At 40.1% G+C, this 23602-nt stretch overlaps 1 protein-coding gene across 5 annotated transcripts in view; it reads right to left on the bottom strand.

The window, feature by feature from the left end:
• ppfia2 (PTPRF interacting protein alpha 2) overlaps nt 1-23602 on the bottom strand; it is a 197312-nt gene that overhangs the window by 121170 nt on the left and 52540 nt on the right. Inside the window, exon 1 of one of the 5 annotated variants that reach the window (XM_061912021.1) lies at nt 19799-20119. The exons of 3 other annotated variants lie outside the window; for them this stretch is intronic. In XM_061912021.1, the coding sequence (XP_061768005.1) occupies nt 19799-19879 (81 nt within the window). In that variant the 5' untranslated portion in view covers nt 19880-20119. Of the gene's footprint in view, nt 1-19798; nt 20120-23602 lie in introns of those variants that run through there. One more of the 5 variants, XM_061912023.1, reaches the window with a different exon arrangement.

The following is a 23602-nucleotide window of genomic DNA, read 5'->3' as shown; positions in this document are numbered from 1 at the left end:
ATATTAAAGAATTATAGGGAAAATAAACAACAAAAAGACATGTAAATTGGAATGGCCATTCACATTTTCAACATAAATTACAGAACGTTCAATATTTACAATGTGATACAGTACTTGATTCAGTCCTTGTTTTTACCAAGAATGGTATAAGCGCAACACGACAGTTCCTTAAACGACCTTGCAAAGTCCACGTTGTGGGGGCAGTGTCCAGAAGGGTTTTAGTGAAGGTAACGGGTAAATGTGAAAGTTCAGGAGGACAGAAATGAACTCGTTGCGTTTATGGAAACCAAAGGGAAAAAACCGAGCGGCTGCTGAGGAGCCTCCTACTCGCCCGGGGCTCGGTTGGGTAGATTCAGTTCGGTTGGTTCGGTTCCAGGCATAAAGCTTCAGACTCTAGTTCAGGCTCTAGCTCGCCATCCAACATGGCCAATTCCGCAGATAAATCCCACTTAAACACTCTCGCACGACGACCCATGGCTTTAGTAGTTGGCTCCTGCAGCAACGTCCCTCTCGCTCTTCCTGGAAGCAGCCCACTACTGGATTTTATGCTTCCCGCAATAGGTCACGTGACCGCGTGACGCAATGACGCACGCAAAGACACGAAAATAAATATATTTAATTGGGATTTGAACAGTTATTTAAATAGAAAGGATATTTAAGTAAAATGATATTTAAATAAAGATATTTAATTAGAAATAATATTCAATGGGGTTTTAAAATTATATTTAAATGAGGATATTTAATGGGGTTTTGTCACCCAGGTTACAAATCAATCAATCAATCAATCAATGTTTACTTATATAGCCCTAAATCACTAGTGTCTCAAAGGGCTGCACAAACCACTACGACATCCTCGGTAGGCCCACATAAGGGCAAGGAAAACTCACACCCAGTGGGACGTCGGTGACAATGATGACTATGAGAACCTTGGAGAGGAGGAAAGCAATGGATGTCGAGCGGGTCTAACATGATACTGTGAAAGTTCAATCCATACACAGTCGCGAGAGTCCAGTCCAAAGCGGATCCAACACAGCAGCGAGAGTCCCGTTCACAGCGGAGCCAGCAGGAAACCATCCCAAGTGGAGGCGGATCAGCAGCGCAGAGATGTCCCCAGCCGATACACAGGCAAGCAGTACATCAATCAATGTTTATTTATATAGCCCCAAATCACAAATGTCTCAAAGGACTGCACAAATCATTACGACTACAACATCCTCGGAAGAACCCACAAAAGGGCAAGGAAAACTCACACCCAGTGGGCAGGGAGAATTCACATTCAGTGGGACGCCAGCGACAATGCTGACTATGAGAAACCCCGGAGAGGACCCCAGATGTGGGCAACCCCCCCCCCTCTAGGGGACCGAAAGCAATGGATGCCGAGCGGGTCCAACATGACACCGTGAAAGTTCAATCCACAGCGGCTCCAACACAGCCGCGAGAGCTCAGCCCAAGCGGATCCAAGACAGCAGCGAGAGTCCCGTCCACAGGAAACCATCCCAAATGCACCTGCAGGTTATCCATACATCTCTGTGCCATGTCTGTCATCGCCGGTAAAATGTGCAGACACTCCGACACATTCAATGGGGGTCTGGCGGCAGACACTTTCGCATCTTCGGGCCAGTGGTGCAACTTGAATCCCTCCCTGTTAGTGTTGTTACACCCTCCGACAACACACCCACGAGGCATGATGTCTCCAAGGTTCCAAAAAATAGTCGAAAAAACGGAAAATAACAGAGCTGAGACCCGGTGTTTGTAATGTGTTGAAAATGAAAACGGCGGCTGTATTACCTCGGTGACGTCACGTTCTGACGTCATCGCAAAAAGAGCGATGAACAGAAAGGCGTTTAATTCGTCAAAATTCACCCATTTAGAGTTTGGAAATCGGTTAAAAAAATATATGGTCTTTTTTCTGCACCATCAAGGTATATATTGACGCTTACATAGGTCTGCTGATAATGTTCCCCTTTAATAAGTGGAAACACTCTTGGGCTGACACACACACATATCGTTCATTATATCTCTTTCTCGAGTTAAATGCGTGACATGACGGAAATATCAGTGAGCAACCACCATTCTCGCCGACTCTTTAGCTTCTCCTTATTTATTTTCATGACTATTTACATTGTAGATTGTCACTGAAGGCATCAAAACTATGATATAACACATGTAGAGATATGTACTTAAAGGCCTACTTACACCCACTACTACCGACCACACAGTCTGATAGTTTATATATCAATGATGAAATATTAACATTGCAACACATGCCAATACGGCCGGTTTAGTTTGCTAAATTACAATTTTTGGTTTGATGACGCATGTTTGTGACATTTCGGGTTGGAAGGGACATATTAGCTCAGCACCAGCTACGGCTAAAAGTCGTCTCTTTTCACCGCGCAATTACACAGTATTCTGGACATCTGTGTTGCTGAATCTTTTGCTATTTGTTCAATTAATAATGGAGACTATAAAGAACAATGCTGTTGGTGGAAAGCGGTGGATTGCAGTTGCCTTTAGCACCGAGACACAGCCGGTGTTTCTTTGTCTGTTGTGAAGCTTTAACACAGAGCGGTCAAGCGAACATGTTTCTCTACGTCAACCAGCATGTTTTTGGATTGTAAAATTGTGATATATATCTTACCGGAGACATCAGTGGATTATTCGTCCTCCTGCAGTAGCTGTCAAAAAAGGCAGCTGTGAGCTTGGCTCCTCGGCTTCTCTCTGAGACACTGGCGTGTTCACGGCAGCCATCCGACCTCTAGGTATGTCTTTAATATCTCACTAAAACACTATTAAAACAATAAGCAAATAAGGGATCTTCCAGAATGATCCTAGTAAATGTGTCTAATTACATCTGAAACGCTCACACTGCCGCCGCCCGGAGCAGTCACTTTTTATTGTATTTTCTTTTTTCTTTTTAGTCCTTCACTATCAATATTCTCAGCCACAAATCTTTCATCCTCGCTCAAATTAATGGGGAAATTGTCATTTTCTCGGGCCGAATAGCTCTTTTTGTTGGAGACACCCATTATAAACAATGTGAGGACGTGAGGAGCCCTCACACGGGTGACGTCATCGTCTGCGACTTCCGGTAAAGGCAAGGCTTTTTTATTAGCGACCAAAAGTTGCGAAATTTATCGTCGATGTTCTCTACTAAATCCTTTCAGCAAAAATATGGTAATATCGCGAAATGATCAAGTATGACACATAGAATGGACCTGCTATCCCCGTTTGAATGAGAAAATCTCATTTCAGTAGGCCTTTAATATGTCCATGTGGAAACTCGTTCCGTTTAAGTTAAAGTACCAATGACTTTCACACACATACTAGATGTGGCGAAATTACTCGTTGCATTTGACCCATCACCCTTGATCACCCCCTGGGAGGTGAGGGGACCAGTGAGCAGCAGCGGTGCCGCGCCCGGGAATCATTTATGGTGATTTAACCCCCAGTTCCAACCCTTAATGCTGAGTGCCAAGCAGGGAGGAAATGGGTCCCATTTTTATCGTCTTTGGTATGACTCGGCCGGGATTTGAACTCACGACCTACCGATCTCAGGGCGGACACTCTAACCACTAGGCCACTAGGAGGGTCTTCCAGCTCTGGCTTTTACATGTTGTCCTAGCCCGGTCGCTGCTAGCATGTGTACTCGTTCGGTACACCTCCGAACCAAACCGAAACCCCGGTTCAATACCAATACACGCACCGTTACACCTCTTCTATACTGACATGACAGTACACACACATACTTGCTTTCGAAAGCTCACTCATCCTTTTAATCGGTGTGCAATCCATCAAAGTGGGTCAAACAGCATTCCCCGTCTGCCCCGTGCGGCGGGTTTTAAATGCGCGATGCCTGATTAAAAAAAAAAAAAAAAAAGATAGGCCAAAAGCCTTCTTCGGTGTGAGCACACCCGCCAAGAGACCAGTGGCGGCGCTATCTGCAATTAGCAGCGTGTCACGATAGCAAATAAAAGGTCAAAGACTTCCATTTCAAACTGTGAATCTGCCCTTATTTGCATATAGCCGCCATCATGGGAGGCGCGGCCCGGCGAGACAGCTGGAGCGCTAAGCCAGCCGCCATCGCCACGTGCGCCGTTGTCTGACGTGTGCTCTTGAGTGGCAGCTGTTATCTGAGGCAGCGGGCTCCATGAAGCTTACCCACAATGCAAAGCTGGCGGTCAAGGCAAAGCATTAGGTGTCACCTTTTTGCACCATCGACGCTTTCCACACCCCAACGGTCAACGTTCTCCAAATATAAAACACTACCTGCATTCTGCACACAAAATACGTGGCTAATACAATCAGTGGATCCTAGTGGGACGCATTATGAGCCGTCTTTTTTGCATCATTGAAGCTTTCCGCGCTCCCAAAGCACTGAAAAATGTTGTTGCGCTACCTAGTGGTCAACTTGGTGAACTACGGTTTGACAGTTGTGATAAAACCATCCAAAATGACGACGGAGATGCCATGCTAACACATGTAGACACGCAAAATGTCAACAATATCCGAAATAAAATGTGACCCATGTTCTGCACTCAAAAAACATCGGAATACAACTACCGTATTTCCTTGATTGCTGCCGGGGCGATAATTAATTTAAAACCTCTTCTCACTCCGGCGTTTACCAAAGGCATGCGGTAAATTTAGGCCTGCGCTTATAAATTTGAGTGTGATGTAAGGATACCATCATAAAAAGCACATTTAATAAAAAAAAAAACTTTATTATGGTCTTACCTTTACTTATAAATGAAGTCCATGCGCAGCTCCTTCTGACAAAAGCATCAATAACTTGTTTATAGAAGTCTTCCTTATCTTTCTTCAGTTTTAAAAGTCTCTCTGTCTTAATGGAGATCTTCCTTTATTACCTCCTGCTTCGATTGAAAGTCCAGTTTAGAAAACTGTTTTATTTTTAGATATGTAATCCTCCATGTTAAAAGTGCAAGCGAGAGGAAAACATAAACGATTGCTGCTCACTCTTGCTGCTTGTTGTCACTTCTTCTGCAGCCGAGTAGTCGCAAGAAGGATCACTAGCGCCCTCTACCACCAGGAGGCGGGAGTCATTTAATGACTCATATTTGACACACGCAGCTACGGTATATTAATAAAACATAGCTGCTTACTGTTCTTTTTAGCATATTCAATAGCTTGGACCTTAAATCCTACTGAATAGCTCTTAATCTTCTTCCCTTTATGCAATTTAAAATGATTGAAATCAGCCTCCTCCATTTTGAAAATGATGACAGGTGAAGTCTCACTCGTGACGTGACGAGTTTGACCCGGTGGAAATTCTAGGCATATGCTAACTGTTTTGCGAAACAAGTTTGACCCGGCGGAAATTCTAGACATGCGCTAATAAAAATAATATTTTGCGAAACGAGTTTGACCCGGCGTTAATCCTGAGCCGGCGGTAATGCTAAGCATGCGCTAATTGTTTTGCGAAACGAGTTTGACCCGGCAGTATTTCTAGGCAGGCGCATACTATATAGCAGTGGTCCCCAACCTTTTTGTATCTGCGGACCGGTCAATGCTTAATAATTTGTCCCGCGGCCCGGGGGTGGGGGATATATTTATTTATTTATTTTTTGTCATGAAAAAGGGAAGTTTTTGTCATAAAAAGGGACGTTTTTGTCATGAAAAAGGGAGGTTTTTGTGTAAATTTTTATTTATTTATTTTTTTAAATAAAAATGAATAAAAAATTATTCTGTGGCCCGGTACCAATCGGGCCACGGCCCGGTGGTTGGGGACCACTGCTATATAGTACTCGGCGGCAATTCAAGGAGATACGGAAATAGATCACAGTGGAATTTTAAAAATGTCATCTTTTTGCATCTTAAACGCTTTCCAGACCCCCAAAACACTATGAAAATGTTGCTATACCTAGTGGTCAATTTGGTGAACTACAGTTTGGTAGTTGATGAAGCGTCATAAAATCATCAAAAATGATGATGGAGATGCCATTTTTGGCCTTCAAGTACGGCTGCAGACACACCAAATGGCAACATTCTCCGAAATAAACTGATCTACACACAAAAACATCGGGATACAAGCAATTAGTGTTGTCCCGATACCAATATTTTGGTACCGTTACCAAAATGTATCTCAGGACTTTTCGGTACTTTCGTAAATAAAGGGGACCACAAAAAATGTCATAATTGGCTTACTTTTAACAAAAAATCTTAGGGTACATTAAACATGTGTCTTATAGCAAGTTTGTCCTTAAATAAAATATTGAACATACAAAACAATTTCCCTTTTAGTAGTAAGTAAATAAACAAAGACTCCTAATTTAGCTGCTGACATATGCGGTAACATATTGTGTCATTTATCAATCTATTATTTTGTCCAAATTATTAAGGACAAGTGGTAGAAAATGAGTTATCAATCTACTTGTTCATTAACTGTTACCATCTTTTAACGTGTTCTATTTACACTTCTGTTAAAATGTAATAATCACTTTGTGGAGAGGCGGAGACGATGGTCCGACGGAGCGGCAGGGCACGCTGGAGCCCAGCCCAAGATGGCGGCAAGGAGGCGGAGAATACAAGCGAGCGGCGAGGCGGGGCGTGAGATCAGGTGCATGGATTGCACACCGGGACACAATTAATGTATCTCCTAACGATGTATAAAAGGGGAGAAGGAGGAGAGAACGAGGCAAAAGGAGTTGGAGAGCCTGCAGCAACGGATGAAGAGTGGAAGCGAGAGAGAGTAAGACGGTGATGACGAAGAGCGAGTCGGAGGAGCGAGCAGTGGGAGCGACGACGGCGCAAAAGACTTCCTTTATTTGAATAAATAAACAAGAGTCAAACCTGCAAAAGCAATGTCCTTCCTTGGTGGTCAGTGGAACCCGCACGACGACGGCAAAAAACTGTCACACACTTATTCTTCTCTTGTTTGATACTTTACATTAGTTTTGGATGATACCACACATTTTGGTATCAATCTAATACCAAGTAGTTACAGGATCATACATCATATTCAAAGTCCTTATGTGTCCGGGGGCATATTTCCTGAGTTTATGAATAGAATATACATTTTTAAAAACGAAAGAAGATTTTGTGATGCTAAAAAATATTGATGTAATCATAGTGGTATCGACAAAATATGCTATTGTACTTGGTATCATTACAGTGGATGTTAAGTGTAGATCCACCAATGATTGTATTTTACCATATGTCCCGGCAAGAAATCTGGGGGGGAGGTGGTCCACACATCTGCGGTCCCCTCCAAGGTTTCTCATTGTCATCCCATTGGGTTGAGTTTTTCCTTGCCCTGATGTGGGATCTTTGAGACACTTGTGATTTAGGACTATATTAGTAAACTTTGATTGATTGATTGATTGATTGATTGATTGAATGGCGTTTGTTGATATTGTAGCGTCCCGGAAGAGTTGGTGCATCAGGGAATTATGGGAATTTGCAAATATTCTCCCAAAATGTGTTGGTCATTGTTGTTTAGTGTGGTTTCACTATATGGCACAGATTTATGGCAGTGTTGGCATTGTTCATACGGCCACGCTTAGCGTTACATGGTATGGCTGTTGACTAATTATGCCCTTCATTCACTTTGGTGCAGTGTGTTCAAAGTTAAGATGATCATCATAATAAATAAAAATCGGACGTAGTGAAGTCTTTACCTGACCTTAGTAATTGTAGACCAGTTGTGACACATCCAATGCTATGAGTCCGGGATATTGCAGTGTGCAGTGAAGCATGTCACGCCTGAGGATTATGTTTTATTTTTGTCATGTTTGGTCATGTTATGTTTACTTTTTTGGACATTCGGTTCTTGCGTTTTGCACTTCCTGGTTTGTTTTGTTTCCGTAGTAACCCATTGATTTTCACCTTGCCCTCTAGTCACGCCCTTGTCCTAAGACCTCACACCTGTTACGAAATCATCATAGTCATTATTTAAGCCATTCTGTTTCTGTCCTCGTCCTGGCAACTTTACCTATGATACCTACTATCCTACCTACCTTACCTTGCCGACCTTCGTGCCTTACCACGGTGTTTGTTGTTTTGACCAAGCCACGTAAGTTTTTCGTATTTATGCCTCAGTGCAAGTTTTTGGTTTGTTTTGTGCCAGAGTTAGTGTTTTTGTTCGTTTGTATATAGTCACGCCATTGTGCTGCTTTTGTTTTGAGTATAGTCTAGTTTGTTATCCGCCCATGTGTGCGCCCTATGTTTTCCTGTTTTTGTATTATAGTGTTTAAATAAATCAAAATGTACTCACACTTGTCTGGCTGGTGCCAATCTTTCTTTGCGTGGAAGAAGCAAAACAAATCCAAGTCCAAGTGTGACAAAGCATGTATAGTTATCACCTATGTCCTGCATGTAAGAAAAGCACTTTACTAGTCGACATGGAGACAAGAATTTGTGATTTTGAAGTAGTTACAATGCTGACTGCGGATAGATATTAGCTGCTAGCCAGCAAGCTATGTCCTAAAGCGCCTCTCCTTGAGGGCGTTTCAGTGTTATAGCTTCACCTTTATCTTTAGTTATTAAGCCAGAATTTGGCAGTTCTTCTTTTTCTGTCTACACACTGTATCTGCTTGTAAGTACTTTGTGTGTGTGCGCTGCCAAACATGCTTATCTGCATAACATAACGTGACGACGGTTGGGGGACTGGTACTTTTTAGAGGCGGTATAGTACCGAATATGATTCATTAGTATCGCGGTACTATACTAATACTGGTATACCGTACAACCCAACAAGCAATTGGTCCTAGTGAAACCTTTTAAGCGCCATCTTTTTGCATCTTCGACGCTTTCCAGACCCTCAAAACACTAAAAACGTAGCTCTACCTTCTGGTAATTTTGGTGAATTACAGTTTGACAGATGACAAAGTGTAATAAAACATCAATATTTAATATGGAGATGTCATTTTCGGCCCGTGTTGAGACATCAAATACAGCTGTAGACACGCCTAATGGCAACATTCTCGGAAATAAAATGTGACCTGTGTTCTGCACGCAAAAAACATCATAATGGAATGTTGTTGTTTTTTAATCATTGACACTTTCCAGACGGCCAAAACATTGAAAAAGTTGCTCCACCCAGTGGTCAATCTGGTGAACTACAGTTTGACAGTTGACAAAGTGTGGTAAAGTCAACAAAATAGATGATGAAGACGCCACTTTTGGCACATATTTAGACATCAAGTACGGTTGTAGACACACCAAATGTCAACATTCTCCGAATTGAACTGCAACCTGCGCTATGCACATATAAAACATCGGAATACAAAAAACGGATCTGAGTGGGAATCAGTCAGCCATGGAACAGGCAAATAACTACTACTACTACTAATAATAATACTACTACAAATCCAACTAACGGCAAAAATCCTATTGTGAACCTTTAAAGTAGACGAGAAAAACTATTTTTTAATCAGAGCTTACACCATACTTGCCAAACCCTCCTGATTTTCCCAGGAAACTCCCGAATTTCAGTGCCACTCCCGAAAATCTCCCGGGGCAGACCATTCTTTCCGAATTCCTCCCGATTTCCACCCAGGCAACAATATTGGGGGCGTACTGCCTTTAACGTCCTCTGCAACCTAAAAAGGAGACTATCATATATGTCTCCGTTATCCATAGGTTTATCTACAACCCATAAAGTAGGCAGGCACGGAGCTATTTCTCAGAATGTGTATATTCCAGCCTGCACGTTGTTACACTGACACACAACATCCGGATTCCCATCATGCATTGCTTCAAAACAACAGTAAGTAGTAACGTCCAAAAACATAACAGAGACGAAGCAGAAGAATGAAGAAGAGACATGGCGACGACGAGTAAGAAGAAAAAATACACTTGCAAGTTCCAAAATGATTGGAAAAAGTAATTTCAGTTCATCCAGGACAGCTCGAAGGGGAAGGGGTATGCTGCCTTCAAATATATATATATATATATATATATATATATATATATATATATATATATATATATATATATATATATATATATATATATATATATATATATATATATATATATATATATATATATATATTTATTTATATATATATATATATAAGGGACGGCGTGGCGCAGTGGGAGAGTGGCCGTGCGCAACCCGAGGGTCCCTGGTTCAAATCCCACCTAGTACCAACCTCGTCACGTCCGTTGTGTCCTGAGCAAGACACGTCACCCTTGCTCCTGATGGGTGCTGGTTGGCGCCTTGCATGGCAGCTCCTTCCATCAGTGTGTGAATGTGTGTGTGAATGGGTAAATGTGGAAGTAGTGTCAAAGCGCTTTGAGTACCTTGAAGGTAGAAAAGCGCTATACAAGTACAACCCATATATATATATATATATATATACATATATATATATGTGTGTGACAGAGGTCATTTATGATCTCAATTGCTTACTGTCTTACTACTGTTCTTGTTTGGATGTCTTTTTATTTAATGTCATTTTATCTAATTTATTACATTTACACATTGTGCAATGTGACTCTTTATTTCACAATTTTTATTATTCTAAGTTCAGTACTGTCATTTCCTACATTTTTTTATGATCATTGAACGTCACATGTCACAGCAGACTTCCAGACTGAGACACATGTGTGTCTCAGCCTGTTGTCTTCCACGTGACGGTAAGTTGTGCTCTCTGGCGCACTCTATATTAGCTTTCAGCTAATTTATTAGAAGGCTAGCTGTAGGCCTAAAAGAGACATATTTATGTTAAGTTTTGTTTTGTTTTATTTCTGTACAGGTTTATGAATGTAAAGAAGGCTGATTGGAGACTCACTATGATTGTTTTCACCAGAATAAACCATGATTGAGTCGGAAGAATGCCAGGGTGTCGTCTTTTGGGGAAAAACACAACGCAAAGGAGTACTACATCTCTACATATACATATATATATATATATATATACATACACATATATTAGGGGTGTGGGAAAAAATTGATTCGAATACAAATCGCGATTCTCACGTTGTGCGATTCAGAATCGATTCTCATTTTTAAACAAATAGATTTTTGTTTATTTATATTTTTCTTTTTTTGAATCAATCCAACAAAACAATACACAGCAATACCATAACAATGCAATCCAATTCCAAAACCGAACCTGACCCAGCAACACTCAGAACTGCAATAAACAGAGCAATTGAGAGGAGACACTAACACCACACAGAACAAACCAAAAGTAGTGAAACAAAAATGAATATTATCAACAACAGTATCAATATTAGTTATAATTTCAGCATAGCAGTGATTACAAATCCCTCATTGACATTATCATTAGACATTTATAAAAATTAAACAAAAAGAACAATAGTGTCACAGTGGCTTACACTTGCATGGCATCTCATAAGCTGGACAACACACTGTGTCCAATGTTTTCACAAACATAAAATAAGTCATATTTATGGTTCGTTAAATAGTTAAAACAAATTTACATTATTGCAATCAGTTGATAAAACATTGTCCTTTACAATTATAAAAGTTTTTAAAAAAAATCTACTACTCTGCTAGCATGTTAGCAGACTGGGGTAGATCCTGCTGAAATCCTATGTATTGAATGAATATAGAATCGTTTTGAATCGGAAAAATATCGTTTTTGAATCAAGAATCACGTTGAATCGAAAAAACCCAACAACGATATATTATCGAATCGTGACCCCAAGAATCGATATTGAATCGAATCGTGGGACACCCAAAGATTCGCAGTCCTAATATATCTATCCATCCATTTTCTACCGCTTATTCCCTTTGGGGTCGCGGGGGGCGCTGGTGCCTATCTCAGCTACAATCGGGCGGAAGGCAGTGTACACCCTGGACAAGTCGCCACCTCATCGCAGGTGTCATGATCCGTAGTCTGGATCATGTTTAGTTTAGTTATTTTCTGTTAGTTTGGACTCCCTTTGTTGTTTGTGTACCTTTTTTGTGAGTCAGTTTGGTCACCATGGCAACATATTAATTTCACCTGCTGAGGGTTCCAGACGCACACCTGTTTTTGTTAATTACTTCCTTATTTAAGCCTGCCTTGTCCCGTCAGTCGGTCTTGGTCCCTTGTTTGCGGTATGCAACTGTTTCGTTGGTAATTCTAGATTTCTTGTTACCTGATCCTGTGCTAGTGTTAGCATTAGCTTCTGTGCTTTCGCCACGTGTTTCTTTTCGTCTGTTTTTGTACCAGTGTTTTGTTATTAAATCATTCTTACCTTTTAGTTGTTGTCCAGAGTGTCTATGTTTGCGTTGGAGGAACGATCCCGCATTAAAATGCGACCCCCACGTGACAGCAGGGCTATATATTATATATATATATATAATATATATATATATATATATATATATATAAATATAAGAAATAATTGAAAATATATACCCCCCATTTCCCGAATTCGGAGGACTCAAGGTTGGCAAGTATAGCGTACACTTGTGCCATACGTCCTATCAGGATGATTAGCACCTGTCGGACAAAAAAGACGACAACGCTCAAGCTGTATTTACGGTCACGTCACAACTGCTGTCACGTTCTCCCATCAGAGAGGATTCATTCCGGTGAAGACAAATGCAGCACACTGAATAAATGGTTGCTAAATTACGGAAAATCTAATTCCTAAGATTGAAGAGTGACACTTTTTGGACTTCTGCCTGCTTACCTTTGCACTCTTGTTGTGCATTTCTCGGCTCGACTGGCGTATGTTTCGGGCTTTTATGTAGTACGGTACATCTGGAAGTTGTAGAAAAACCTTGCCTTTTGGTCACGGTCACGTGACATTTTATTCTAACGGACAACAAAAGGCGGGACTGCAGCAAAGTGAAAAGCGTGTTTCATTAGGTCATCCATCCATCATCTTCCGCTTATCCGAGGTCGGGTCGCGGGGGCAGCAGCCTAAGCAGGGAAGCCCAGACTTCCCTATCTCCAGGGAGGCGTTCGGGTGGCATTCTGACCAGATGCCCGAACCACTTCATCTGGCTCCTCTCCATGTGAAGGAGCAGCGGCTTTACTTTGAGTTCCTCCCGGATGGCAGAGCTTCTCACCCTATCTCTAAGGGAGAGACCCAAACTAATTTCGGCCGCTTGTACCCGTGATCTTATCCTTTCAGTCATGACCCAAAGCTCATGACCATAGGTGAGGATGGGAACGTAGATCGACCGGTAAATTGAGAGCTTTGCCTTCCGGCTCAGCTCCTTCTTCACCACAACGGATCGATACAACGTCCGCATTACTGAAGACGCCGCACCGATCCGCCTGTCGATCTCACGATCCACTCTTCCCTCACTCGTGAACAAGAATCCTAGGTACTTGAACTCCTCCACTTGGGGCAGGGTCTCCTCCCCAACCCGGAGATTCATTAGGTCATTTCTGGCCCAATGCCACTCATATAGAACTGACCAAGTACTGAAAATAGCACCTTTAAAGGCCTACTGAAATGAGATGTTCCTATTTAAACGGGGATAGCAGGTCCATTCTATGTGTCATACTTGATCATTTCGCGATATTGCCATATTTTTGCTGAAAGGATTTAGTCGAGAACATCCACGATAAAGTTGGCAACTGGAGAAAAGGCCTGCCTCTACCGAAAGTCGCGGACGATGACGTCACATGTTGATGGCTCCTCACATATTCACATTGATTTTAATGGGAGCCTCCAACAAAAACGGCTATTCGGACCGAGAAAACAACAATTTCCCCATTAATTTTTAGCGAGGATGAAAGATTCGTGTTTGAGGATATTGATAGCGACAGGCTAGAAAAACAAAAACAAAAAAAAAACAAGTTAAAAAAAAACCGCGATTGCATTGAGACGGATTTATATGTTTTTAGAGACATTTACTAGGATAATTCTAGGAAATCCCTTCTCTTTCTATTGTGTTGCTACTGTTTTAGTGACTTTAACAGTACCTGATAGTCGGAAGTGTACGTCCACGGCCGGGTGTTGACACGCATTGTCTCAGGGAAGTCGACGGCAGCTGTATGGGCGACACAAGCTCAGCTGATATCCGGTGAGAAGCGACTTTTTAACCACAATTTTCTCACCGAAACCTGCTGGTTGACAAGTGGTCGGGATCAATGTTCGCTGTGATCCATAGTAAAGTTTCACCTCCGTGAATTTTAAACAAAGAATCACCGTGTGTTTGTGTGGCTAAAGGCTAAAGCTTCCCACCTCCATCTTTCTACTTTGACTTCTCCATTATTAATTGAACAAATTGCAAAAGATTCAGCAACACAGATCTCCAGAATACTGTGTAATTATGCCGTTAAAGCAGACGACTTTTAGCTGTGTGTGTGTGCAGCGCTCATATTCATAACCGCCCGTGACGTCAAGCGTACACGTCATCATTACGCGACGTTTTCAAGAAATTTAAAATTGCAATTTAGTAAACTAAAAAGGCCGTATTGGCATGTGTTGCAATGTTAATATTTCATCATTGATATATAAACTATCAGACTGCGTGGTCGCTAGTAGTGGGTGTAAGTAGGCCTTTAAGTACTTGACTTGGCGCCTGGGAAAGGGCCAGTAGCGCGTGCAGTGGAAAAGACGCTCACAAGGTCCACCTGCTTGTTATTGTGGACGCCAGCTTGCACATTTGAACATTTGCATGTTTTCGTGTCAAAATACTGGCGAGCAAAGACCCCAACCCCAATCCAACCATGAATCATGTGACCACAAAAGTTAGCAATTAAAGCTAATTGAATGAAATGTTTGAAGTTTGCACGGCGGTGCGCGTCAGGGACACGATGAACATCTTTATTGTCTGTGTACTCCCCCCCCCCGGACCCCCACACACCGGAGGCTGTGCAAACATGTTTCCATGCCAGAAGCATCAAAAGGAGGATCGTTGTTCAATCCCGCCACCCAGCTGTGTCGACACTTCACAACCCTCATGCACGATGGGAAGAAACCGGATGTCATTCAGGAATATTCCATTTATAATTTAATGCAATTTTACCTAAACCAGGCAAGTTAATCTCCAAGCCTCTTTCTGAATGCCCCTTTTGCACAGCATTTACGGTAATTAGCATATGCTTTAAAATCCTGATCACCAAAAATACACAGTGTAAAGTTAAATAGTGTAATACAATAAAATTAGTTTAAAGTTAAAGTTCCGATGTTTGTCACACACACACACTAGGTGTGGTGAAATGTGTCCTCTGCATTTGACCCATCACCCTTAATCACCCCCTTGGAGGGGAGGGGAGCAGTGAGCAGCAGCGGTGCCACGCCTGGGAATTATTTTTGGTGATTTAACCCCCAATTCCATAGTCTTTGGTATGACTCGGCCGGGGTTTGAACTCACAACCTACTGATCTCAGGGCGGACATATGGCAAAACATATTTGTGGAGGATTTGAGGAAAATGACACAACAAACATGCTGGATCACCACCTTTAACCGGATCCTCACTAAAACATATTTAAAACAATACAAATAATAAAGAAATGGAAATATATACTAAAAACAATATGCGTACGTCAACCACAAATAACTAATTAATAAAAATAAAAAAAGTAATTTACTGCACTCTGCATTTTACTTGAAAATAATGAAATAAAAAATAGGTAGAAATGCACACCAAAAATGTATATACATATATCATATCAATAATAAAGAACATATGAATAAATTAAATAAAACAGAAAAAAATTATGCAAAAAAAAATATTATATAAAGATGGTTTCTTGCAGTTGGTATGTAGTTAAAAAAATAAACCAAATATACAATTTTTTTTTTATTAATTTAGTAATTTATCATAAAACATGAAAAAAAAACACGTGGTATTAAATATGGTTTCCTATTTGTTCTTTATTTATAATTAAAAAACATCATCAATATATAATGTATTTACTCATTTATAAAGCATAAAAACAGCTAAAATTTGCTTTTCAGGTATTTGGTGTTCAAATGAATAAAAACAAGAATATATGTATAATTTATTTTGTAATTTGTAATAAATAAGTAAATAAAGCCAAGAAAAAAAAAACGATATTAAATATGGTTTACCGCAGTTGTATGTAGTTAAAAAAAATATATATATATTTGACATTTTTAAAATTAATTTAGTAATTTATCATAAAACAATAAATGAAAAAAAAACACTTGGTATTAAATATGGTTTCCTGCAGTTGGTTGGTACTTTAAATAGTAAAAAAAAATACCATAATCAAAATATAATTTATTTACTAATTTATAAAGAATAAAAACAGCGAACATTTGCTTTCCAGTTATTTGGTGTTCAAATCAATAAAAAACAAAAATGTATATATAATTTATTTTGTATTTTGTAATAAATAAGTGAATAAAGCCAAGAAAAAAAAATGATATTAAATATGCTTTACCACAGTTGGTATGTAGTTAAAAAAATAAACCAAATATTTGAATTTTTCAAAATTAATTTAGTAATTTATCATAAAACAATGAATGAAAAAAAACCACATGGTATTAAATATGGTTTCCTGCAGTTGGTTGGTACTTTTAATATAATAAAAAATACCATAATCAATATATATTTTATTTACTCATTTATAAAGCATAAAACAGCAAACATTTGCTTTTCAGTTATTTGGTGTTTAAATCAAAAACAAAAATGTATATATAATTTATTTTGTAATTCGTAATAAATAAGTGAATAAAGCTAAGAATTTTTTTTCAGATTAAATATGGTTTCTCCGCAGTTGGTATGTAGTTAAAAAATAAACCAAATATTTGAATTTTTTAAAATTAATTTAGTAATTTATCATAAAACAATAAATGAAAAAAAACCATCCATCCATCCATCCATCCATCTTCTTCCGCTTATCCGAGGTCGGGTCGCGGGGGCAACAGCCTAAGCAGGGAAACCCAGACTTCCCTCTCCCCAGCCACTTCGTCTAGCTCTTCCCGGGGGATCCCGAGGCGTTCCCAGGCCAGCCGGGAGACATAGTCTTCCCAACGTGTCCTGGGTCTTCCCCGTGGCCTCCTACCGGTTGGACGTGCCCTAAACACCTCCCTAGTGAGGCGTTCGGGTGGCATCCTGACCAGATGCCCGAACCACCTCATCTGGCTCCTCTCCATGTGGAGGAGCAGCGGCTTTACTTTGAGTTCCTCCCGGATGACAGAGCTTCTCACCCTATCTCTAAGGGAGAGCCCCGCCACACGGCAGAGGAAACTCATTTCGGCCGCTTGTACCCGTGATCTTATCCTTTCGGTCATGACCAAAAGCTCATGACCATAGGTGAGGATGGGAACGTAGATCGACCGGTAAATTGAGAGCTTTGCCTTCCGGCTCAGCTCCTTCTTCACCACAACGGATCGGTACAACGTCCGCATTACTGAAGACGCCGCACCGATCCGCCTGTCGATCTCACGATCCACTCTTCCCTCACTCGTGAACAAGACTCTTAGGTACTTGAACTCCTCCACTTGGGGCAGGGTCTCCTCCCCAACCCGGAGATGGCACTCCACCCTTTTCCGGGCGAGAACCATGGACTCGGACTTGGAGGTGCTGATTCTCATTCCGGTCGCTTCACACTCGGCTGCGAGCCGATCCAGCGAAAAAAACCCACATGATATTAAATATGTAATTGATTTAGTCATTTACAAAGAATAAAAACAGCGAACATTTGCTTTCCAGTTATTTGGTGTTTAAATCAATAAAAACAAAAATGTATATATAATTTATTTTGTAATTTGTAATAAATAAGTGAATAAAGCCAAGAAAAAAAACATTAAAAATGGTTTACCGCAGTTGTTCGATATGAAAAACAACAACAACAAAAAATACTTTTCTTTCCAAGAAGGCCATGTTTACGTGACAAAAGTCAAGCTGAAAAATGAGAGCGGTTTTCTGCACAACATGAAAAGTAAAAGTGAAGCAGCAGAAAGACGTCCAGGACAGAATTAGGTGATGCAACTTGCAGACGCCCGGGAATGCAGCGACAATTACCAACTGACTTAGAAATATCGGAAATGTCCACGTATAAGTTAACAATCTTCAGGCCTATGTCTGCCATTCCACAATAGGACTCTGCGCTGGTAACTCAAGATGTACGCACATGTCAAAGGTCAAGTAAAAAAATGCACAAAAAAAGCTCTTTCTGGTACTGAAAGGCAACACGATCAATATGTCGGACATACAGTAAGCATGCAAAACAAAGTCCAAAGAAAAACATGGAGGTTCAGTAGTTCTAAGTTCAGGTATTCATTCTACACCAACCAATGTTGAACTTTTTTAAAAGGTATAAAACAACGCTTTTTATTCTCGGTCTGCAGCATATTTTAGTCCAAACACTGAATAATTGATAATATGATCAATAATATTTCTTTTTGCAACTCAAGGCCAAAAAAACGGAAATGCTGATTATCGGTCCTGGTAGACACCGAACTCTATTTAATAATACAACTCTAACATTTGACAACCAAACAATTAAACAAGGCGACACGGTAAAGAATCTGGGTATTATCTTCGACCCAACTCTCTCCTTTGAGGCACACATTAAAAGCGTTACTAAAACGGCCTTCTTTCATCTCCGTAATATCGCTAAAATTCGCTCCATTCTGTCCACTAAAGACGCTGAGATCATTATCCATGCGTTTGTTACGTCTCGTCTCGATTACTGTAACGTACTATTTTCGGGTCTCCCCATGTCTAGCATTAAAAGATTACAGTTGGTACAAAATGCGGCTGCTAGACTTTTGACAAGAACAAGAAAGTTTGATCACATTACGCCTGTACTGTATATACCTTTATATACATATATACATACATATATACCTGTACTGTATATACCTTTATATACATATATACATACATATATACCTATACTGTATATACCTTTATATACATATATACATACATATATACCTATACTGTATATACCTTTATATACATATATACATACATATATACCTATACTGTATATACCTTTATATACATATATACATACATACATACCTGTACTGGCTCACCTGCACTGGCTTCCTGTGCACTTAAGATGTGACTTTAAGGTTTTACTACTTACGTATAAAATACTACACGGTCTAGCTCCATCCTATCTTGCCGATTGTATTGTACCATATGTCCCGGCAAGAAATCTGCGTTCAAAGGACTCCGGCTTATTAGTGATTCCCAAAGCCCAAAAAAAGTCTGCGGGCTATAGAGCGTTTTCCGTTCGGGCTCCAGTACTCTGGAATGCCCTCCCGGTAACAGTTCGAGATGCTACCTCAGTAGAAGCATTTAAGTCTCACCTTAAAACTCATTTGTATACTCTAGCCTTTAAATAGACTCCCTTTTTAGACCAGTTGATCTGCCGTTTCTTTTCTTTTTCTTCTATGTCCCACTCTCCCTTGTGGAGGGGGTCCGGTCCGATCCGGTGGCCATGTACTGCTCGCCTGTGTATCGGCTGGGGACATCTCTGCGCTGCTGATCCGCCTCCGCTTGGGATGGTTTCCTGCTGGCTCCGCTGTGAACGGGACTCTCGCTGCTGTGTTGGATCCGCTTTGGACTGGACTCTCACGACTGTGTTGGATCCATTGTGGATTGAACTTTCACAGTATCATGTTAGACCCGCTCGACATCCATTGCTTTCCTCCTCTCCAAGGTTCTCATAGTCATCATTGTCACCGACGTGGCCTACTGAGGATGTCGTGGTGGTTTGTGCAGCCCTTTGAGACACTAGTGATTTAGGGCTATATAAGTAAACATTGATTGATTGAACACCATTCCAGCAGTACTGGCTGCTCACATTCTTCCTAACAGGTGCTCATGTCTCCAATTATTTGTATTCTGCCCCCATGACTGATGTTAAATTGCATCTGACATTTCACAATAAAAGCCCTGTTTGCTGAAAAGTGCCACTTGCCTGGAAGGTGTAGAACCTGGTCCCGTTGGGTGGGTGCGCCTTGGGGGAGTTCCCCCCCGCGCTCACGTCAGAGAAAATCATAATCCAACAGTACGGATAGCACAGCAACCCACCGGGATCAAAAATAAAAGCACCGGAACCGACGGTCCACTCCCTCACGGCATCACGGCGAGCAACAAGAGGAGCTATATAGGCTGCAAAAACCACGGGAATTAAAAAATAATAAAGCTCTCTAGGAGGCGGCGAGCCTCGGCGACCCGCCTGGAGAGGATGAAGAGCGGAGGGGAGGCTTCATGGTGATAACATTGTGCTGCCCAGACGCCCGCGGCTCCGACTGCTGCTCCCTGCTGTGTGTGTGTGTGTGTGTGTGTGTGTGTGTGTGTGTGTGTGTGTGTGTGTGTGTGTGTGTGTGTGTGTGTGTGTGTGTGTGTGTGTGGATTAACACACTCTACACGCTCATCCCTCCTCCTCCTCCCTCCCTCCACACGCACCAATCAGTAGCCAGAGCATCCTCCAACAACAAGATGTGGGGGAACGCTGTAGCTTGTCCAAAAATAAGCATAATCAATACCATAATGATCACAATAATAATATTAATGAACATAATAGCAATACCAACAGTAATCAAAGTAAGTAAAACAATAGCCCTAACCGAGTAATGACAATTATTAAAAAAATGTACTCACAATAGCAAGAATACAGTGATCACAATAATAATAATACAAATAATGAAAATGATATATATAAATAATTACAATACTATTGATAAAACTTAAAATGAAATATTATTCACAAACATAATAAAAAATTAACACTAGTAATCGAATTATGGTAATCACAGTAATAATATTAAATTAATATAACATTGATAAGACACTAATAATACTATTACTAATACATATTGTGGACACAATATTGTGGAGTTTTCGTTTTTTTCACAACTTTGGATCTATTTTATTTTTATTCATCTGCTTGTATTTCTATTATTTGTTTTTGGTTGTTTTAGTATGTTTTGATATGTGCATATATATATATATATATATATATAGGTGTGGGAAAAATCACAAGACTACTTCATCTCTACAGAACTGTTTCATGAGGGGTTCCCTCAATCATCAGGAGATGATTGAGGGAATCTCCTGATGATTGAGGGAACCCCTCATGAAACAGATCTGTAGAGATGAAGTAGTCTTGTGATTTTTTTCCCACACCTACATATTGCACTCTACCACGGTATCGAGCACTATTCTCTGGATAATCCAATCAAGATATATATATATATATATATATATATATATATATATATTAGGGCTGGGCAACGATCAAAAATTTTAATCAAAGTTAATCGCACTATTTCTCCGATTAATCGCGATTAACTGCATTATATAGACAAACCCCAATAACTAATTCAAAAGTAGTGTGTAGTGCACCTTTATTGGAATATTCTCCCACATGAACAAAAGCGCCAAAACATTTGTTGTGCAAACACAATTTAAATCAGTCCTTGTTAAACAGTAGCAGTTAAATAACATATTTGATGAAAATCAAATCCAAAAATGTAAATACAAACATTTAAGCTTATTGCCACTGCCAGGGTATTTAAGGTAACATGTTTGTTATGGAAAATAAATATCATCTACATACAAATCTCTGAGCCACAATCATAACATCTGAACAGGCAATTTCTGAGGTAACAGCAGAAACATTTTTTTTTATCAGGGATCTTATGTTTAAAAAACTTATATTATAGGTAGTGGGCTGTTTTAGGGAATTTTTGATCAAATTATCCGTAATAGCAATATTAATAATGTTGTGTTTATTCTGCGTAGTGCACTTAAGATAATTATGACCATATCTAGGAATTGATATGACGGGAATTTTCCGATTGTTTGCTTGGTGCTTTGATAAACTGAAGGCATCATATACATGGTACTATATTGTGATGTTATGAGCCGGGGGAAAAAAGAACTACCCTACCCAGCATGCAACAGGAGTGAGGAGCATGTATAGGTTGTGTCGCCATGACGGCATCTTGTATGTTGTGATATGCACGCTCTGAAAGCAAACGTTAAGAAGTCAGCCAACACTCCTGGTCTGCATTATTGATAAATAGACAGACAACACATATACTCCGCTGCTTCACAGGCCGCTGGATGTAGCCGGCAAAGTATTCCCATGCTAGCTAGCCGCTCTAGCAAGCACGCCTCATTCAGTCCAAAACGGCCCGATCTATCCACATCCAGAATTGTCTGGCGGTCGTAAGTGATCCCGGAGTGACCACGCTGTAAGCCAGCCAGGACATTTGCAGAATTGTCCGGTATTTTTGCCAAATGTTCCATCTTTACCAAGAGCCCCTCCACGCCGGGCGACGCCATCTTGTTAAGAAAAGGCGTTAAAAAAATAAAAGCATGTAAACAACATACGCAAATGTGCGATAAAATAATTGTCGGCGTTAATAGATTGATGAGTTAACTCATAATTAACGCATTAATTTGCCCACCCCTAATATATATATATATATATATATATATATATATATATATATAAATGCAGGGTTTCCCACACATTAATTTTTTTGTGGCGGCCCGCTACGAAAGAATTACGCCCGCCACAAATAAAAAAATAAAAAATTATATAAAATTAAAAAAATAAAAAATTAATAACATTTTATTTTCTTATTTTATTTTTGGCTTTTGACCGCTCATAAAAAATGGGACTGTCTGTGAATGGAGCTCGTAGTTACATATTATATAAATATGTAAATATTATATAAATATGTATATACATAAAGTGTTGTAATTATATTCCAACTCCGCGTTCTTCTTGGTCATCGCCACCGCTGCTGCCACCCCCACCCATGTCCCCCCACCCGACCACACCACCAAAAATAGATGCCTGACCTGTAGGAAACACTGAAATGTATATATATATATATATATGTATATATATATACACACACATACATACATATATACACATACAAACACACACACATATACTCACACACACACACACATACACACACATATATACATATATATATATATATATATGTAAGTTCTGCAGCATTTCCTATATTGTACTACATGTGCAAGTACAGTTGGTAGAGTGCCAGTTGATGAGCCGTGCCAGCAACTTGAGAGTTCTAGGTTCAATTCCCGCTTCCGCCATCGTAGTCACTGCCTTTGTGTCCTTGAGCAAGACACTTTACCCACCTGCTCCCAGTGCCACCCACACTGGTTTACATGTAACTTAGATATTGGGTTCCAGGATGTAAAAGTGATTTGAGTCATTAGAGAAAAGCGCTATATAAATATAATCAAATTCACTTCACTACTAAATGTGGAACCAGTGCCCCAAAAGTTCATTTTAACCAACCCAGGAGCCTGAAGAAAGTCACTTCTAGAAAAAGCACAACAACTAAGCATCATGAGATAAATATCACACTCCTTTCAAGTTTCTATCAACTACATATGACCAAAAAAAACGTTTCCTTCATGAAATAATAAAAAAAATAGACTTAAGACCACAAAATGATGCCAAAATATGTGGAGGTAAAGGTATTCAAACAAAACACTTGTGATTGGATAATGAGGAGAACAACAACAACAAAGGTCAGCCAAATCTAATTAACTATAGTGTGACATTTAGGCCTCGGGCGCCCCGTTGTGGCCATGCTGATTACTACAAGTGCCACTTTCTGTGATGATTGGCAATACAACTAGCCAGTAACCATAGCAACAGCATCACCTACACAGTTTCCAACAGCGTTAAGTGATGTCTTATGAGCTGTTTTTAATATTC

This window comes from Nerophis ophidion, linkage group LG10 (genome assembly GCF_033978795.1).
Source record: "Nerophis ophidion isolate RoL-2023_Sa linkage group LG10, RoL_Noph_v1.0, whole genome shotgun sequence".
Classification (NCBI taxonomy): domain Eukaryota; kingdom Metazoa; phylum Chordata; class Actinopteri; order Syngnathiformes; family Syngnathidae; genus Nerophis; species Nerophis ophidion.
This window is presented reverse-complemented; position numbering and strand designations above follow the sequence as displayed.